The following is a 14,851-nucleotide window of genomic DNA, read 5'->3' on the forward strand; positions in this document are numbered from 1 at the left end:
ACAGCCGTGACTTCAGCGGGCGTGATTTGACATAATTAACCATTTTCACCGCTTGGTCCAAGACTTCAGTGAGGAGTAGTTAGCAGTGGCGGCTGGCCGATAGAGGGCGCTGGGGCGCCGCCCCCACCTTCACTTCCTAGTTGCAATTTGAAAAAAATAAAAATAAAAAAATAAAATAAACATTGTTTATTCACAAAATGCGCTGATATTCTGTCGGCGCCTATCAGCATTCATTAAAAATCCTCCAATACAATAAACATTTTTATCTGTGTGTGTGTGTAAAACTCACTGTTAAAATACATAGGGGAGAACGCGGGGCGCCGGTCAATTGCAAGTCTATGCCAGGACGAATACTTTTGGCTTACACGTGAGCTGTAGCAGCGCTCCAATTGGCTGTCTCTATTTCTTGGCCAGGGCGCACAAATGTGCGTCCTCCTGAATCTCCGGTTGTATTGCAGACAATGCATTATGCTGAGGACTCCTGACTTCCGGTTTTCCGGACTTCGGGCTTCCGGAGTATTTTAAATGAACATTCGTAATGTCTGTCTCTGATGTTCATGGTCAATTAAATCAGCCTATTTTGTGCAACTAATAATGTTCCCGCTAATGGGTTAACCAAGCAGCCTCGCACCTAACGTGCAAGCACCTATCTTCGAACTATTCATAGCAATATGCGCGGGGCAAGGCGGAGGTACTGGTAAACACGGCTCATGTTCTGTCATCAAAGGTAAGAGTTGGTTTTCTTTAACTCAGCTGATGCATTGTTGTGTTTCTGACATGGTCTGGTTGTGTTTCTGACATGGTCTGGTTGTGTTACAGACATGGTCTGGTTGTGTTTCTGACATGGTCTGGTTGTGTTACAGACATGGTCTGGTTGTGTTTCTGACATGGTCTGGTTGTGTTTCTGACATGGTCTGGTTGTGTTTCTGACATGGTCTGGTTGTGTTTCTGACATGGTCTGGTTGTGATACATCATTGAATGTGTTGACCTGCTGTGATGTGTTGACCACCATCACTCTCCATCATCATCCATCATGTGTCTATGAAATAGATAGTACTGTACTACTGACTGCAGCATTCATCTCTGCTCATTGATGTAGCCATGTCACACAGACACATAGTACACATATTCATCTGCTACCTTTATTAACCTGAGTGTAGCTGTGAGGCCTGTACTAGCCTTGTTGACTAGACTTCCTCCTTGTCTGACACTGGGTATTGGACCGTACCGACGTCCATAGACAGGTCACTCTTCCACCTCAGTGTCTGTAGTTGACAGGGTAACTTCTCCATAGCCCACACGGTCATTTTAAGGGTGAAAGTTGAAATTATACAATGGTTGTAACGCCAGTGCGTGTTTTATGCGCGTGCACGCGGGGGAAAAAATCGTGCACGCGAAAAAAAAATCGCGGCGCGCTGCGCAAGCGAAAGAGGACCCCCCCGCCACACTGCTGTGCCCCACCCAAATTTTTTACCACCAGCCGCCACTGGTAGTTAGTTAGTAACTAGTAGGCCTAGTTAGTAAATTAATATCTTTAAAATCTGAGAAATATATCTTTTATTTGCTTATGAACTCCATTGCACATGTAATAAACAAACGTTTATTAATGTATTATTATAATTATTTTATATTATACTTTTTTTTTTTTTTTTTCTTCTTTTTTTTTAACGAGCAGATTTGGCGGCACCCCCGGACAGGTGCTGCGGCACCCCAGGGTGCCGCGGCACCCACTTTGGGAACCTCTGGTCTAGGGGACAAAGATACCTGGCTGCATGTGGGAAGTTTAAAATGCTAACTATGTAGGGTGTGTGTCTTATGCCCCAGACTCACCAGTATCCCACTTCTGTGGTCAGACGAGCAGTGTAGACCTCTTGGTTGGTTGTGCTCCCGGTTTGAATGATAGTTTCAGTGTTTGATTACGTTCATGTTGAGGCAATCTTATACAAACATCAATAAATCTCTCTACAGGGGAAGCTTGGGACTCCATCATTGGGACAACACCTTCTTTGTATCAAATACACCTTCTGAAATCTCCTGCATCTTGGCAGGTGCCAGGTGGGTGTCCAGGCTTGAATGAAAGAAGGCTACACCCTTCAGTTTTTGCACTCTGGCAGGAAGTACCTCCTGGTAGGATGTCACCTTTTAAGCGTACCTCTAGGTGTGACCTCTAGCCATACCTATACAGTATATCTCAAAAGTGAGTACACCCTTTAGATTTTTGCAAATATTCTGTTATATCCTTTCAGGGGATAACATTATCCTACTGAAACTTTGATATAACTTAAAGTAGTCAGTGTGCTGCGTGAATAACAGTATAGATTTATTGTCCTTTGAAAATTACTCAGTACACAGCTGTTAATGTCCAAACAGCTGGCAACAAAGGTGAGTACACCCCATAGTGAACATGTCCTAATTGTGCCCAATGATGTTGTTTTCCCGCCCTGGTGTCATGTGACTCGTTAGTGTTACAAGGATTCAGGTGTAAATGATAAGCAGGGCTGTTAAATTTGGTGTTTTGGGCACAATTCTCTCTGAATGCTGGACAACATGGCACCTCATGGCAAGGAACTCTCTGAGCGGCTGAAAAAAAGGATTATTGCGCTTCACAATGATGTCCTTGGCTATAAGAAGATTGCCAACACCCTGAAAATGAGTTGCAGCGGTTTTCCAGGACAGGTTCCACTCGGAACAGGCCTCGTCAGGGTCGACCAAAGAAGTTGAGTCCACGTGCTCAGCGTAATATCCAGAGGTTGGTTTCCAAAAATAGACGTGCGAGTGCTTCCAGCATTGCTGCAGAGGTTGCAGAAGTGGGATGTCAGCCTGTCAGTGCCCAGACCATACACCGCACACTGCATCAAATCGGTTTGTATGGCCGTCGCCCCAGACAGAAGCCTCTTCTGAAACCGATGCATAAGAAAGCCCACAAACAGTTTGCTGAAGACAATGAATCCAAGAACATGAGTTACTGGAACCATGTCCTGTGGTCTGATGAGACCAAAATAAACCTGTTTGGGTCAGATGGTGTCCGGCGTGTGTGGCGGCACCCTGGTGAGGAGTACCAAGACAAATGTGTTTTGCCTACAGTCAAGCATGGTGGTGACAGCATCATGGTCTGGGGCTGCATGAGTGCTGCCGGCACTGGGGAGCTGCATTTCATTGAGGGACACATGAATTCCAATATATACTGTGACATCCTGCAGCAGAGCATGATCCCCTCTCTTCTGAAACTGGGCCGTAGGGCAGTTTTCCAACATGATAATGACCCTAAACACACCTCCAAGATGACAACGGCCTTGCTGAAGAAGCTGAAGGTTAAGGTGATGGACTGGACAAGTATGTCTCCAGACCTAAACCCAATTGAGCACGTGGGGCAACCTCAAGAGGAAGGTGGAGGAGTGCAAGGGGTCCAACATCCGTGGGCTCCGTGATGTCGTCATGGAAGAAGATTCCAGAAGCAACCTGTGCAGCTCTGGTGAATTCCATGCCCAGGAGGGTTAAAGCAGTGCTAGATAACAATGGTGGTCACACAAAATATTGACACTTTGGGCACAATTTAGACATGTTCACTATGGGGTGTACTCACTTTTGTTGCCAGCTGTTTAGACATTAACAGCTGTGTACTGAGTAATTTTCAATGGACAATACATCTATACTGTTATTCAAGCAGCACACTGACTACTTTAAGTTATCAAAGTTTCATTAAGATAGTGTTATCCCCTGAAAGGATATGACAGAATATTTGCAAAAATCTAAAGGGTGTACTCACTTTTGAGATATACTGTAGGTGTGTATTCAGCATGTTGTGTTTAGCTAATGCAGGTCAGTGTACTCTACTTCTTAATGGTTACTGATGTGTAATGTTTTCCTTTTAATTATGTTTGGGCCATTTATGGTCATCAATTATTTCATTTACAGTGCCCCAAAGAGAAATAGTCAGAGGAAGTAGCAGAGGAAGATCAACCTTTATTTATTGAAACTGCTTGCATACAAAATATATTGCACTATAACCAAACAATGTCAACATAAAACCCAATCTGTTCTGCTAATTATGTACAAAGAAAAATATTGCCCAAAGTGCAGTAACATACAAGGCTGAACTACCTTGGCTGAATATCTACAGTATTTGTTTTCAGTTCTGCTTTTCAACAACAACAGCCTATAATGTGTGCAAGAAATGTTTTAGAATTTTCTTTTTCATTAGTTCTTATACATTCCCAAAATAAATTACTAGAAAATAGTCTGTTTGGCGAAACACTTAAGACATCGCTTGTCCTTGACAAGGGGACTACTGTGAGCCTCGACATCTTGTCAGTTTACTGTGTGTCTGATGTCATTAAAAACACTGAGGGTAGACTCAACTACTGTACACCCACTGGAAGGGTTCGATCAATCCCCAAATGATGGAGAAACAATGACCCACATTGTTCAGGAAGTTCAAATAACCTCACTAAACCTCTCAAATCTGCAGAGTGGAACTGGGAGAAGAAAAAAAAAACACCAACAACTTAAGTTTTTAGAAAATTGCAATTATTTTTTTTGCTGATCTCACCCCTCTACTTCAAGTAGAAAATGCAACTCATGCCTAGGTTATTTCACCATCCTTATCTAATTGATATAAAATCCCCAAAAAGATTGAGTTGGGGGGGGCAGTCCAGTTGTTCAGTAATGACACCAGGGAAGAGCAGTGGCTATCTGCTGAACGAGTATTTGATCATCGGACATAAGCAGAAGTACAGCGCCGCTGGTCCATCTCCAATCTAGCAATTTAGAGAGTAAACAAACAAAATAATAAATTAAAACAAGACACTAGGCATACCCTCACAGTAGGTTTAAAAGAAAAAAAAGAAAGAATAGTATTACTGTAAACTAGGGTTTAATGTACAAGCACTGATCCGATAAGACACACGGTATACATGGAACTAAAACACTTTCTCCTCCCACGTCAACCATACAGTAGACTTCGAATCAGCTAAAAGGTTATCTAGACTTGGAAATGTTGACAGCATTCATGTGATTCACCTGCCGAAGAAAATCTTATCACATCATAGTTTATTTATAAGGTCATATTATTTAGTAGTTGCAGATAACACAAAAAATAATGATAAGTGCACATTTGAAGTTCAATCTGAAACCATAGCAAAAAAAATCTTTTAACAAATGAGATAATATACAGTATGCAAACCCTTCTCTTTAACCATGTACAATCTAATATGAGCAATTGTCATCTATGAACATGTGTTAGGGTTCGAGAGATGTGTCCAACCACAGGGAGTTGAAAAATGTTGGCCAATGCATGGTGAAAGACCACATGCTCAATATCTCTGTTCTCAGTTAAAACTGAACTTAACTAGTTTTTAGTTTTTTTTTATTTAGTTTTTTTAGCACAGATCATATTAAAAAAAAGAACTATGTTTAAATGCTTCTTTCATAGGAACATACAGTGTCTACAGAGTGCGGTGTCATATTGTGTGAAACCACAATTCTGTTGAGATTTTTTAAAATCTAAATTCCAACACACTCGCACTTAAACCCACAGCATCTTTCTTCATTGCCTGGGTTTAATCCATAACAGATATTCAATTAATTGTCTTTCCACCCATTGAGAAAGAAAACACTTTTATCACTGGCTCAAAAAATTCGATCCCTATTCGCACAAGGAAACAGAAAAAAAGCGAAACTCATATCCCTCGTCGTTCCCCGATGTCAAAAACCCCATGACAAAGATCTACATGCATCGCCAAGGTTAGAAAAGACACACTTTTTCTCGTTTTTTGTTTGTTTGTTTTTTATCAATGGTGAGCTTTGTTCACTAGAGTAAATTCCATTTACTAATGTCAATGTCTTCGTCCCTGATTTCGACTTCTATTTGTGATACTATCCACACGAGATAAAGGCACAGATCAGACAGGGGGGGGATATTCATTTTTTTTCTTCTTTTTCTCTTTCTTTTTGCTAATGATGCAGTCATGAGCTGACAGTCATGGTGATGACGTCTATACTCCGACTGTGACACAGGGCTCCATATAGACATGCCATGAGAGAGTAGGCGGGACCAAAAAACATTCCAACCCACAGACCTGGAGCAAAGGCGAATACATGAACAGGTGATATAAAAAAAACACATCCATACGAAATACAGATTCCTCATGGCCCCTCTGAATAAATGCATTTTTATGCCTACAGCTTATAATAATTGTCTGATCGGTAGTTGTCAAACAACGTCAATTAGGAAAAACTGCAGTCTCTTGTTCCCTTTCCTGCTAACCTTTATTCCTTAGATGGCTCCTTCCCTGTACACAGTAAACCAACCAACCCATCTCAACCCAACCCAACCATACCAGACACCCCCCCCAATCCACCTGCTGCTCGAATTGGTTTGTCCAAAGTGTGCTTAATTTCAGCCCTGACCTGCTCCTCTTTGGCCTAACCGTGTCTCTAATAAAGAAGCTTCTGGATTGATGGAGTGGTGTGTGAGATGAGAGGGTGAGAGAAAGAGGAAGGGGAGGGTGTGTGTGTGTGTGTGTGGGGGGCATCCCGTCTACGACACCCCGTTCACCACGGCCGGGGGCACGTCAGGGCCGTCCTGCTTCTCCTTCTTGATCATTCGCTCTTTGACGGGCCTCTGTCGGGTGGCGCTGTCGCCGGCAGGACCTAGGGGGGCGCGAGCCGCGTGCACGCTCCTCTCGTTGTTACCGTCCACTCGGATCTACAGGACGGGGGGGGGGGACACAAACGACTACAGGTTAGCAACCCAGGTAAACCTCTCACTGGATCCTCACTATATGGCCATGTGAAAACGGTCTACCTAGCTGAAATGTAAAAAAAAAAAATTAAAGAACAACCAAAAACCCCCATCAAGGTTACGGTCAGGCATGAGATGGGGAAGTGAGGTTGCCGTGTAATAACATGAGAAAATAAATAACAAGAGTTGTACATGGTACTAAGCAGCGTGGTACTGCCGTCTGTTGACAGACCCATAACAGATCCTTCTATCACTTTAATGCAACGCGTAATAACAAGTAAACAAAATGACATCTCATTTACCATTGTTCAAAAACGTTGTTGACATATACGACTCACAAAGACCAAAAATAAAGTAGATGCAGAGTGACACCTAGTGGTCATGCTGCACAACAGCAAAATCTGTTCCAAAATCTGAAGCTGCGGCCCAGCGAGAGAGTCCAGGAGGAACGCCTCACCTGCAGGGAATCCTCCTGAGGCCGCAGCTTGGTGTCTCTGACATTCCGCGAGCGTGTCTCAGTCCACTGGATGTCATCTTTGGAAACACAGGAGCAAGTGAACACATAGGGTCAAATCTCACCGTGGCCGGATGGTGATATCCCATGCTGCTGCAATTACTTAATATTAAAAGAAATAACTCCAAAATAAACATGATGAGGCCGTGGGTATAAGCATATGTAGGTTCAGAGGATGTTCCACGTTGAGTGGAATTAAAAATAGCAGCAGTATTGCTGGTGCAGACCTTTGAAACCAGCGCCTCCTCGTCCTCCTCTCCCTCCCCGGCCGCGGGGCCCCCCTCCTCCTCGCTTGCGCCCGTCGGGCCGTTTGGGGAACCCTCCGCCGCCCAGCTCGTCGGTGGGGGCCAGGGACCAGTCGCTCAGCTCCTCCTTGTGGTCCGACTCTGTCTCTGATGCGTTGGAGGCTTCAGAGTTGGTGCCTGGTGAAAATTCACTCAAATAAGATAATCTGGAAAATCTTTTATTTTACAGACTTTGCCCCTCAATCCGTTATAGCCTATAAAAGGGTAATACAGAAATATTATAACAAATATATATTAGAAGAAAAAAAAATCTTTATGCGCTGAGTCTTTAGAACACCTTAGAACAGAAAAAAACACCATCAGACCGACAGATATACTGTATATATTATATATTTTATATAAATATAAAAGTTTCATCTTTTTGGACATTGCTGTCTCTTTCATTGTGCATGAAGGTTGTCAAATGTAACTTGAAACGTTGACCTTGATGTTATAAAAGTGTACAGTGTCAATAAAAGAAGGAATTAAACAAATATGGTGCCATATTGGCCCAAGTCTCAATGGGTTGCCTACAGTGAAAAGGGCCACATTATGGTGCTATGGGAAGATGGTGTGGGTGTACAACCAGTGCCTTTAGGACACCAGAGGTTTCCACGAGGAGTACAAGTAGCCAGCCAAATGGAAAAAAAGAGTAACTGGCGGCTGCCCCTTGGCAACATGTTTTGCCTGCCACACACACACAGACAATTTTGGTAGCATCTGCAACATCCTAACACTTTAATTCCATCTCAAACAGGTTAATGAATAGAATAATTAAATTATCTTACCTCCCATATTGGTAACATACTGAATTAGTTTAAAAAGCCATTAGAGGCCTGTCTTGTGTGCCAGCCCACTTGGCATCACTTGACAGAGATATTGATATTTAAAAGCATGCCTAGACGGGCCTCCCCTAATGGACTGCTTTTACTAGATGGATAGTTGTGATGGTGAGTGATAGTAACAACATTGCACATTATCCAACTCATAGTTGGCATAGGCATAGTTCACTTCAATACCTTACCACAGGGGATACAGGGGAAACCCCTAGGCCTACAGAGAAATAACATCTGTCCAAGCTGTTATTGTGAATCGTCAGATAGACCTATAATATGCACAATGCACTGCATAGGCCTGCCTGTCTCTGTAACACTATAGTCATGAAATCCACTGGCCTATAACATTAATCTCAGTATCACAACAGACATTAAACTTAATAAAATGAATTAACGGTGTATTTCAGAACCATACTATTAATCATTCCTGACCAGTAGGCTAAATCACTCTGGTCTGGATCTTATTAGCTGCTGATCAAACCCACAGAACTTTAGGCGAATAAGTCTGCAATGAAATGGCTACGCAACCAGCATGATTTATGAATCACAAAAGGGCACAGATATCGAAATTATCCAATCCGTTAAGCACTTATTGATTGTAAAGTATTTTATGAGGTTGGGTTAGGGTTAAGCAGCATTGAGAAGTGGTCTCTTTAGCTAAAGACCAGTGCTGGTAGAAAACTCCATGCATCGGCCGTGGGTAGCGATGGCCAGCCCCATTAGGATGGCCGTACGGTACTGTAAACACTTGGTACCATCCCACTCTGTTCCATACCTGAGGCAAAAGTGGGGCCTCGTCGACCCCGACCTCCCCTGGCGAATGGCTTCCCTCCTCTCTGGGAGCCCATGCCCAGGCCCATGCCCAGGCCCAGGCCGTTGTCTATCACAAAGGTCTTGTCTTTGTCTGGGCGTCCTGTTGGGGCCCTGGGGCCGCCCCCGATCTGCCTCAGCTGCTCGTCGATCTGCAGCCTCTCCATGCGCAGCTGGTCCACTTCCTGTAGGAGTGGACAGACAGGATATGGCTTCTTACAACGATTACACTCTGTTATGTTAGTACCAGTTATATATATGGGTCAAATAGAAGTGTTTAATTAGTGGGGACATAAAAAAAAGTATGCATTAGTGTAGAACACGGTTTTCAATGCTCAACATGCAGCCGGTTACAGATTTTGGCAGAGGAATGCGGGACGGTTTCTGCTAGTGATGCTCCGATCTGATCGGCGCCGATCGGTATCGGCCGATATGGCCTTGATCGGTTTTGATCGGAGTTCTCAAAACGGCCGATCAAACACGACCGATCAGTTTACAAAATGGCGTCGCCAGTCTGGAAATATTACACAGTGTCGGAAAGAGACAACAAATATGCCGTTTGTAATGTCTGCTCAAAAGAAATACATCGGGGAGGAACGCACGCAAGGTCTTTCAATACCACGAATATCATACGGCATTTGCTGCGTTCGTCGATTCGCTCAGAGAGCGCCGAAGCGCACACTGGGCTCGACGTCATAAAGGGACCGAGTGCTTTGATTGAACGAGAGGCGTTCCAGCGCGACTTCACGAGCGTAGTGTAGGTAGTGTTCAGCGACGTCATGTCGCGAGCAGGAAGTCACTTGGCCCATAGCAACAACTATTAGCGCGTGAGTTTTAGGTCTTCCTCTGTGCACCTTGCACAAGTGTAGATAGCGAGCGACTTTTCAGCATAGCAGGACATATTTTAGATGATAAGAGGAACAGGCTGAGTGCCAAAAACGCTGAGATGCTTGTATTTCTCAAGGCTAATCTGCCAGTGATGCTGCTTAATCAGAAGTAAGGTTTGAGTCTGAAATCTCCTTAGGTGCAATGTTTTGTTTTATTGATTATTGCTGACTTGCTGTCTTATCTCCTCCTAAATATGACTTGAAACTGACTGACTTGAAACAGTATTTTATATTTGGCTATAGCATGTTTATGTTGCAGTTTAGTTTGGGTATGTTTATTGTTCCTCAGGAAAGCTACAGTTACAGTATAAGCTCCAAGTTCTCTAAGAGCCCCTAGTTCCTCTCATTCGAGTGGAATGTTGCACATTTGATGTGACAGTGTACATTTTATTTATTATGATTTTTATTTTCACATTTTATTTGTTTTTCCTGAAGTAAGCTACAGGTGGTTGTGAATTCAATAAAACAGATGGTCGTCAATTCATGATACTTTCTCATCTCCTAATTTCATTTGAATACGTAATATACAATGTCAATGGTGTTAAGAATAATTAAAAACATAAATAATGCTACACAATAAATAGAATGCTTCAATTGCCATTTTCGACGCTGTGATCGGTGATCGGTGATATCGGATCGGCAGATCACTGATTCCAGTGATCGGCACCAAAAACCCTGATCGGAGCATCTCTAGTTTCTGCCTACCTTCAGATAGTTCAGATGATAGTCCAGCAGCACTTTGGCATTCGAGATGCTCTCCTTCGTTCCCACAAAGACAAAGGGGACCATACCCTGCCAGAAACACAAACCGACAAGGTCTCGTGAGGAAGGAGAGACTGTGGAGTCTTCATCATGAGGTCAGCTCAGGTCCATACAGAGTTAATCCAATTAGACTCCCACTGACTTCATCCACGGGGGGAGGGGGCTTCTTGTCGTTTTCAGCCTCGATCCTCACTCGGACCACGCCAGATTTGTCAACCACTTCCTGGATCAGCTTCCCATTTTTACCAATGACTTTCCCTGGCAAAAGGATGGACAGAGGATTGTTAAGATTGGATGCTGGAAATAGGATAACTGAGTTCTGATTAATTTTCAGAAGTTTATTTTCTACTTTACCCACTAAATTCCTAGGTACTTTGATAACATCTTCAGAAAACTCGAGGAAACACCTGGCCTTCCGGACTGCCTCTTGGTCCTGCGATTTAAACATACCAGAAGAAACATGAACGCAATGTGATTGTTACTCGTACAACATTAATTACCATGTGATATGAAATTCCCAAGTGAGATGAGGTGAATGTTTCTCGTCAAGATGAGATCTAAGAGACCTATGATTTTTTTTATATACAGTAAAGTTACAGGATGCCCTTATTCACTCACCCACATGGATTTAAAAGCCAAATGCTTTTTGAAATCTGTGTGGGGGAGTGAACAAGAACACACTTCAGGAAGAGAACTGTGGAACCCAACCTAAGGTACCCAAGCTGTGTGCGGATGTGCATCCTACCTCTCCGTAGATGTGAAAGGTGCAGGTCTCCTCGTCCAGGTCGATGGTGGTGACCCCTGGCACTTTCCTGGCCTGCTGGATGTTGGCGCCGTGGGTACCGATGGCCAGCCCCATTAGGTCGTCTCGGACAACAAACTGCTCATGGAACCTGGATGCCAGCTGCCGAGAGCTCTGAACAAAGACCAAAGCCACCCGCTATCAATAGACTAGTGTTGCAATGTTAGCTCTAGGCGATCTCAGAGACAGAGACAGAGAGGGAGCGCCTAACGAGCTTACTGCAAAAATGGCTTGTTCTGAATTCACCATAGAGCCCTAATCTACCCCCATTGGTACTGCTTTAGTTCTGAAATGTTATAGATAAACACTATAGTTATAGTTTCATCCAGCCAACCAAATGGTATGCGTGAGCCATCCTATTTCATATACCCTCTGATCTAAAGGAATGCCTGCAATGTGGGCATACATGTTCAGGTTAGAATAAAGTCCATTCATTCATTCATAGAAGTTGTGTTCACGTTGTGTTCACGTACCTCCAGTTGGCGGCTGGCCTCCTCGTTCCTCTGCATAAGGGACAACTTAGTACGCAGGCTCCGGAAATGCATGTCGCTCATCATGGTCGCCCTTTTGGTTGTAAACTCATTGACCGACTAAAACCAGATCAGAATCAGAATCTGAATTATTTTCATTGCCAAGTATATTCGCACATACAGGAAATTTACTTGGTGTGGTTGGTGCATAGGACAAAGATAAAAACAACAATATAATAAAAAACAACAACAATGTAATAAACAACAATATATAAGCAAATTTGAAAAAAGATGAGCCGTGTGTTAAGTGAGAGAAAACCCAACAGGCACTGAGTAATCTGACAGGTCAGGAACAATGATAATCTAACATACCAGAATAACAAGCTGCTTTTTGTCTGAATCATAAGTGATATGGAATGCTCCAACCGCCTTCTTAAAATCTTTATGCGCCGAGTCTTTAGAACACCTTAGAACAGAAAAAAACACCATCAGACCGACAGATTACGACAATGACATAACTGTAGTGCTTTACTTGTTGATAAAAGCATTGAAGAAGTACTTACATTTGCAGCAAATCTTCTGGGACATCCAGCCTAATCTTCAGGAAGGTGTCTTTCGTAGCTGGCTTGTTGGGGTTGATTGGTCGTAACCTCTCTAAAGTGACTATTTCATTGAGAGTGGCATCACAAGCTGCGTACTCAATCACATAAAACTGGAAGGAAAAAATAAACAGACGTCAGGCACAGGGAGAAGCAGGATAATGTTATGGAACATCATAACAACACACTAGACTTGTGATAAATCCAACAAGCTTGGGCCTTTCATGACAGGGTGAATGCACTAAAACCAGAGCAAGTAATTATCCGGAATTATAAACATTTATGTTACTGAAATGGGACTAAAAACTGTTTTCAGTTAAACACTTATGTGAAGTGCACTTATCAGGAGTTGATAAATGAAACTTGCAACATGAGCTCTTGGCATTGGAACCTACCTCTCCTTTGACCATCCGAACCTTCGCCATCCACCACCCACAGGGTTCTTTGTCATTGGCCCTAGAATACACCTGTGGAGAAAATCACAAATCAGACTGAGAACATCCTGCTGACAACTTCTCACTCCATTTCAGCAAGGCACTTTGACAGCACATAGCCTACATATTGAACAAGAACCTGCAAGTACACTTAAAATAAGATTAGCATCTAAACAACAGATCAACCGGCCCTCTACCTTCTACTAATGCCATAGCTAAGAAGGGTCCAGTGTATATAGTCGACCAGCAGACAGCAAGGTTTTTGGTTTAAAGTAGATTGACATTGATTGACTAGTCACTAGTGGATGGGAAGTCCTTATCCTTTACTTACAGCACATACCTCAACTTCATCACTCTCGTTTATCTCTTTCTGAAAACCTGTGGGCGGAGGAAATCGAACATCATGGAAGGGAATTTGACGCTCTGGCTGCCAACTGAAAGAACAGAAATGAATACATAAAACCATTGCACTTCAGTTACAGGTGCACACTAATGATCTACAACACACTTATATAGTATTCTAAGTCAATATTCGATCACAAGGGAGAAACACATAGGATGTTTGCAAAAAAAAACAAAAAACTGTTTTATACAAAGCATCTGTAATAGTATTCATGTCAGGTCTAACTTAAATCAGTGGTTATACCCCTGCTAAGCAGGCTACAATTACAACCATGACCTGCGGTCATAAACCAGACGGATTAACAGACCATGTCAGCTAAAGAACAACTCACTTGTTTTCAAACGCCACAGTGACAGACTCTTCATGTACATCCTTCACATAGGCCTAAAAGGGTAAACAAAACAAAATAAAAATGTTTTAAACACATGATAATGACAATCATTTTGCAAAGGCTAAGTCCACGGGGGGAAATCATTTGCATTTGCTAAACCGTTAGCTAATATCTATCGAGCTCATTTCATTAATATCACAGTAGCTAACCCGTAGAGGTTAGCTAGCTACTACTAGTGCATCGCAAATGATATTGGAATAGATAAATGAGCACAGGCTAACTAGCTGCAAGGTTGATAACACGGTGTTTGAGAAACTGCATAGCCAGTTCAGTTTGCGGAATAACGAATATCCTTTCTTCGTAAACTATAATTCTAACCACCATCAGTACCGAGCACTGCAAGTGGCTGTCACTGTCAGGGCCTAACAGTTAGCTAGCTAGCTAGTACTGGCTAGGTTCTCACACTGTGAATTGAGATTGATATTTTGATATTAGTGCAACATTTAGTTATCACTGCACCGTTATGAAAACATGGCAAACACAGTCAAAATATTATAGCACGGTGGCTATCTTAACATTAGCCAACATACCTTGTAAAAGGCTCCACTCGTCCCCCTGACTTCAACTGCTAACTCGTCCATAACGCCAATGATTGCTAGCTAGCTAGTTAGCGAAGAGCACTCCTTCCTCTACGGTCGCGTTAACAGCTACAGTTAGGTCTCCTTTGCGACGTCGTTTCCCTAATGCACACTGTACAGTTTCGATTTACAATGATATATTTCCAGGTTTCTAAGGAAACGAAAACGAAGCATGTATGTGTGGAATACACAGTTCGCACCAGCTGCTCTTGAATGCATTGATGTAAACATAAGAGCCTCCCTTTCCCTCGGCACGTGACATGGGTCAATTTGTAGAGTGCGTTCCAGGTCACCAGCGTTGTATTCTCACTGCGCACGTTATCAAATTATTATCACAA

The 14,851-nt window shown here is 42.9% G+C and overlaps 1 protein-coding gene across 3 annotated transcripts; it reads right to left on the reverse strand.

Moving 5' to 3' along the window:
- Nucleotides 1-3,986: 3,986 nt before the first annotated feature.
- Nucleotides 3,987-14,593, reverse strand: fmr1 (fragile X messenger ribonucleoprotein 1). Of its 3 annotated transcripts, none has more exons than XM_080526495.1 (15): nucleotides 14,466-14,593; nucleotides 13,876-13,928; nucleotides 13,473-13,519; nucleotides 13,103-13,174; nucleotides 12,672-12,820; nucleotides 12,481-12,574; nucleotides 12,112-12,228; nucleotides 11,582-11,752; nucleotides 11,191-11,269; nucleotides 10,979-11,094; nucleotides 10,780-10,866; nucleotides 9,153-9,372; nucleotides 7,485-7,679; nucleotides 7,201-7,277; nucleotides 3,987-6,707 (listed from the first exon to the last, which is right to left on the reverse strand). In XM_080526495.1, the coding sequence occupies exons 2-15, from the start codon at nucleotides 13,913-13,915 to the stop codon at nucleotides 6,540-6,542; spliced, it is 1,632 nt and encodes a 543-aa protein (XP_080382621.1). In that variant the 5' UTR covers nucleotides 13,916-13,928; nucleotides 14,466-14,593; the 3' UTR covers nucleotides 3,987-6,539. The 3 variants fall into 3 exon arrangements, with proteins under 3 accessions (XP_080382621.1, XP_080382620.1, XP_080382619.1); XM_080526494.1 differs by having other exon boundaries at nucleotides 13,482-13,575; XM_080526493.1 differs by having other exon boundaries at nucleotides 13,473-13,575.
- Between the last annotated feature and the right edge of the window lie 258 nt (nucleotides 14,594-14,851).

Source organism: Nansenia antarctica (assembly GCF_963989245.1).
Source record: "Nansenia antarctica genome assembly, chromosome: 3".
Lineage (NCBI taxonomy): Eukaryota > Metazoa > Chordata > Actinopteri > Argentiniformes > Microstomatidae > Nansenia > Nansenia antarctica.

What these genes read in the sequence shown, in the direction of transcription:
- fmr1 (XM_080526493.1), bottom strand. Translation starts at nt 14,516, where the DNA reads ATGGACGAGTTAGCAGTTGAAGTCAGGGGGACGAGTGGAGCCTTTTAC. An exon ending in AGGAGGCGCTGGTTTCAAAG is followed by an intron (nt 7,278 to 7,484) that starts GTCTGCACCAGC and finishes GTGTTTCCAAAG; the next exon opens with ATGACATCCAGTGGACTGAG. An exon ending in CTCAGGAGGATTCCCTGCAG is followed by an intron (nt 6,708 to 7,200) that starts GTGAGGCGTTCC and finishes CCCGTCCTGTAG; the next exon opens with ATCCGAGTGGACGGTAACAA.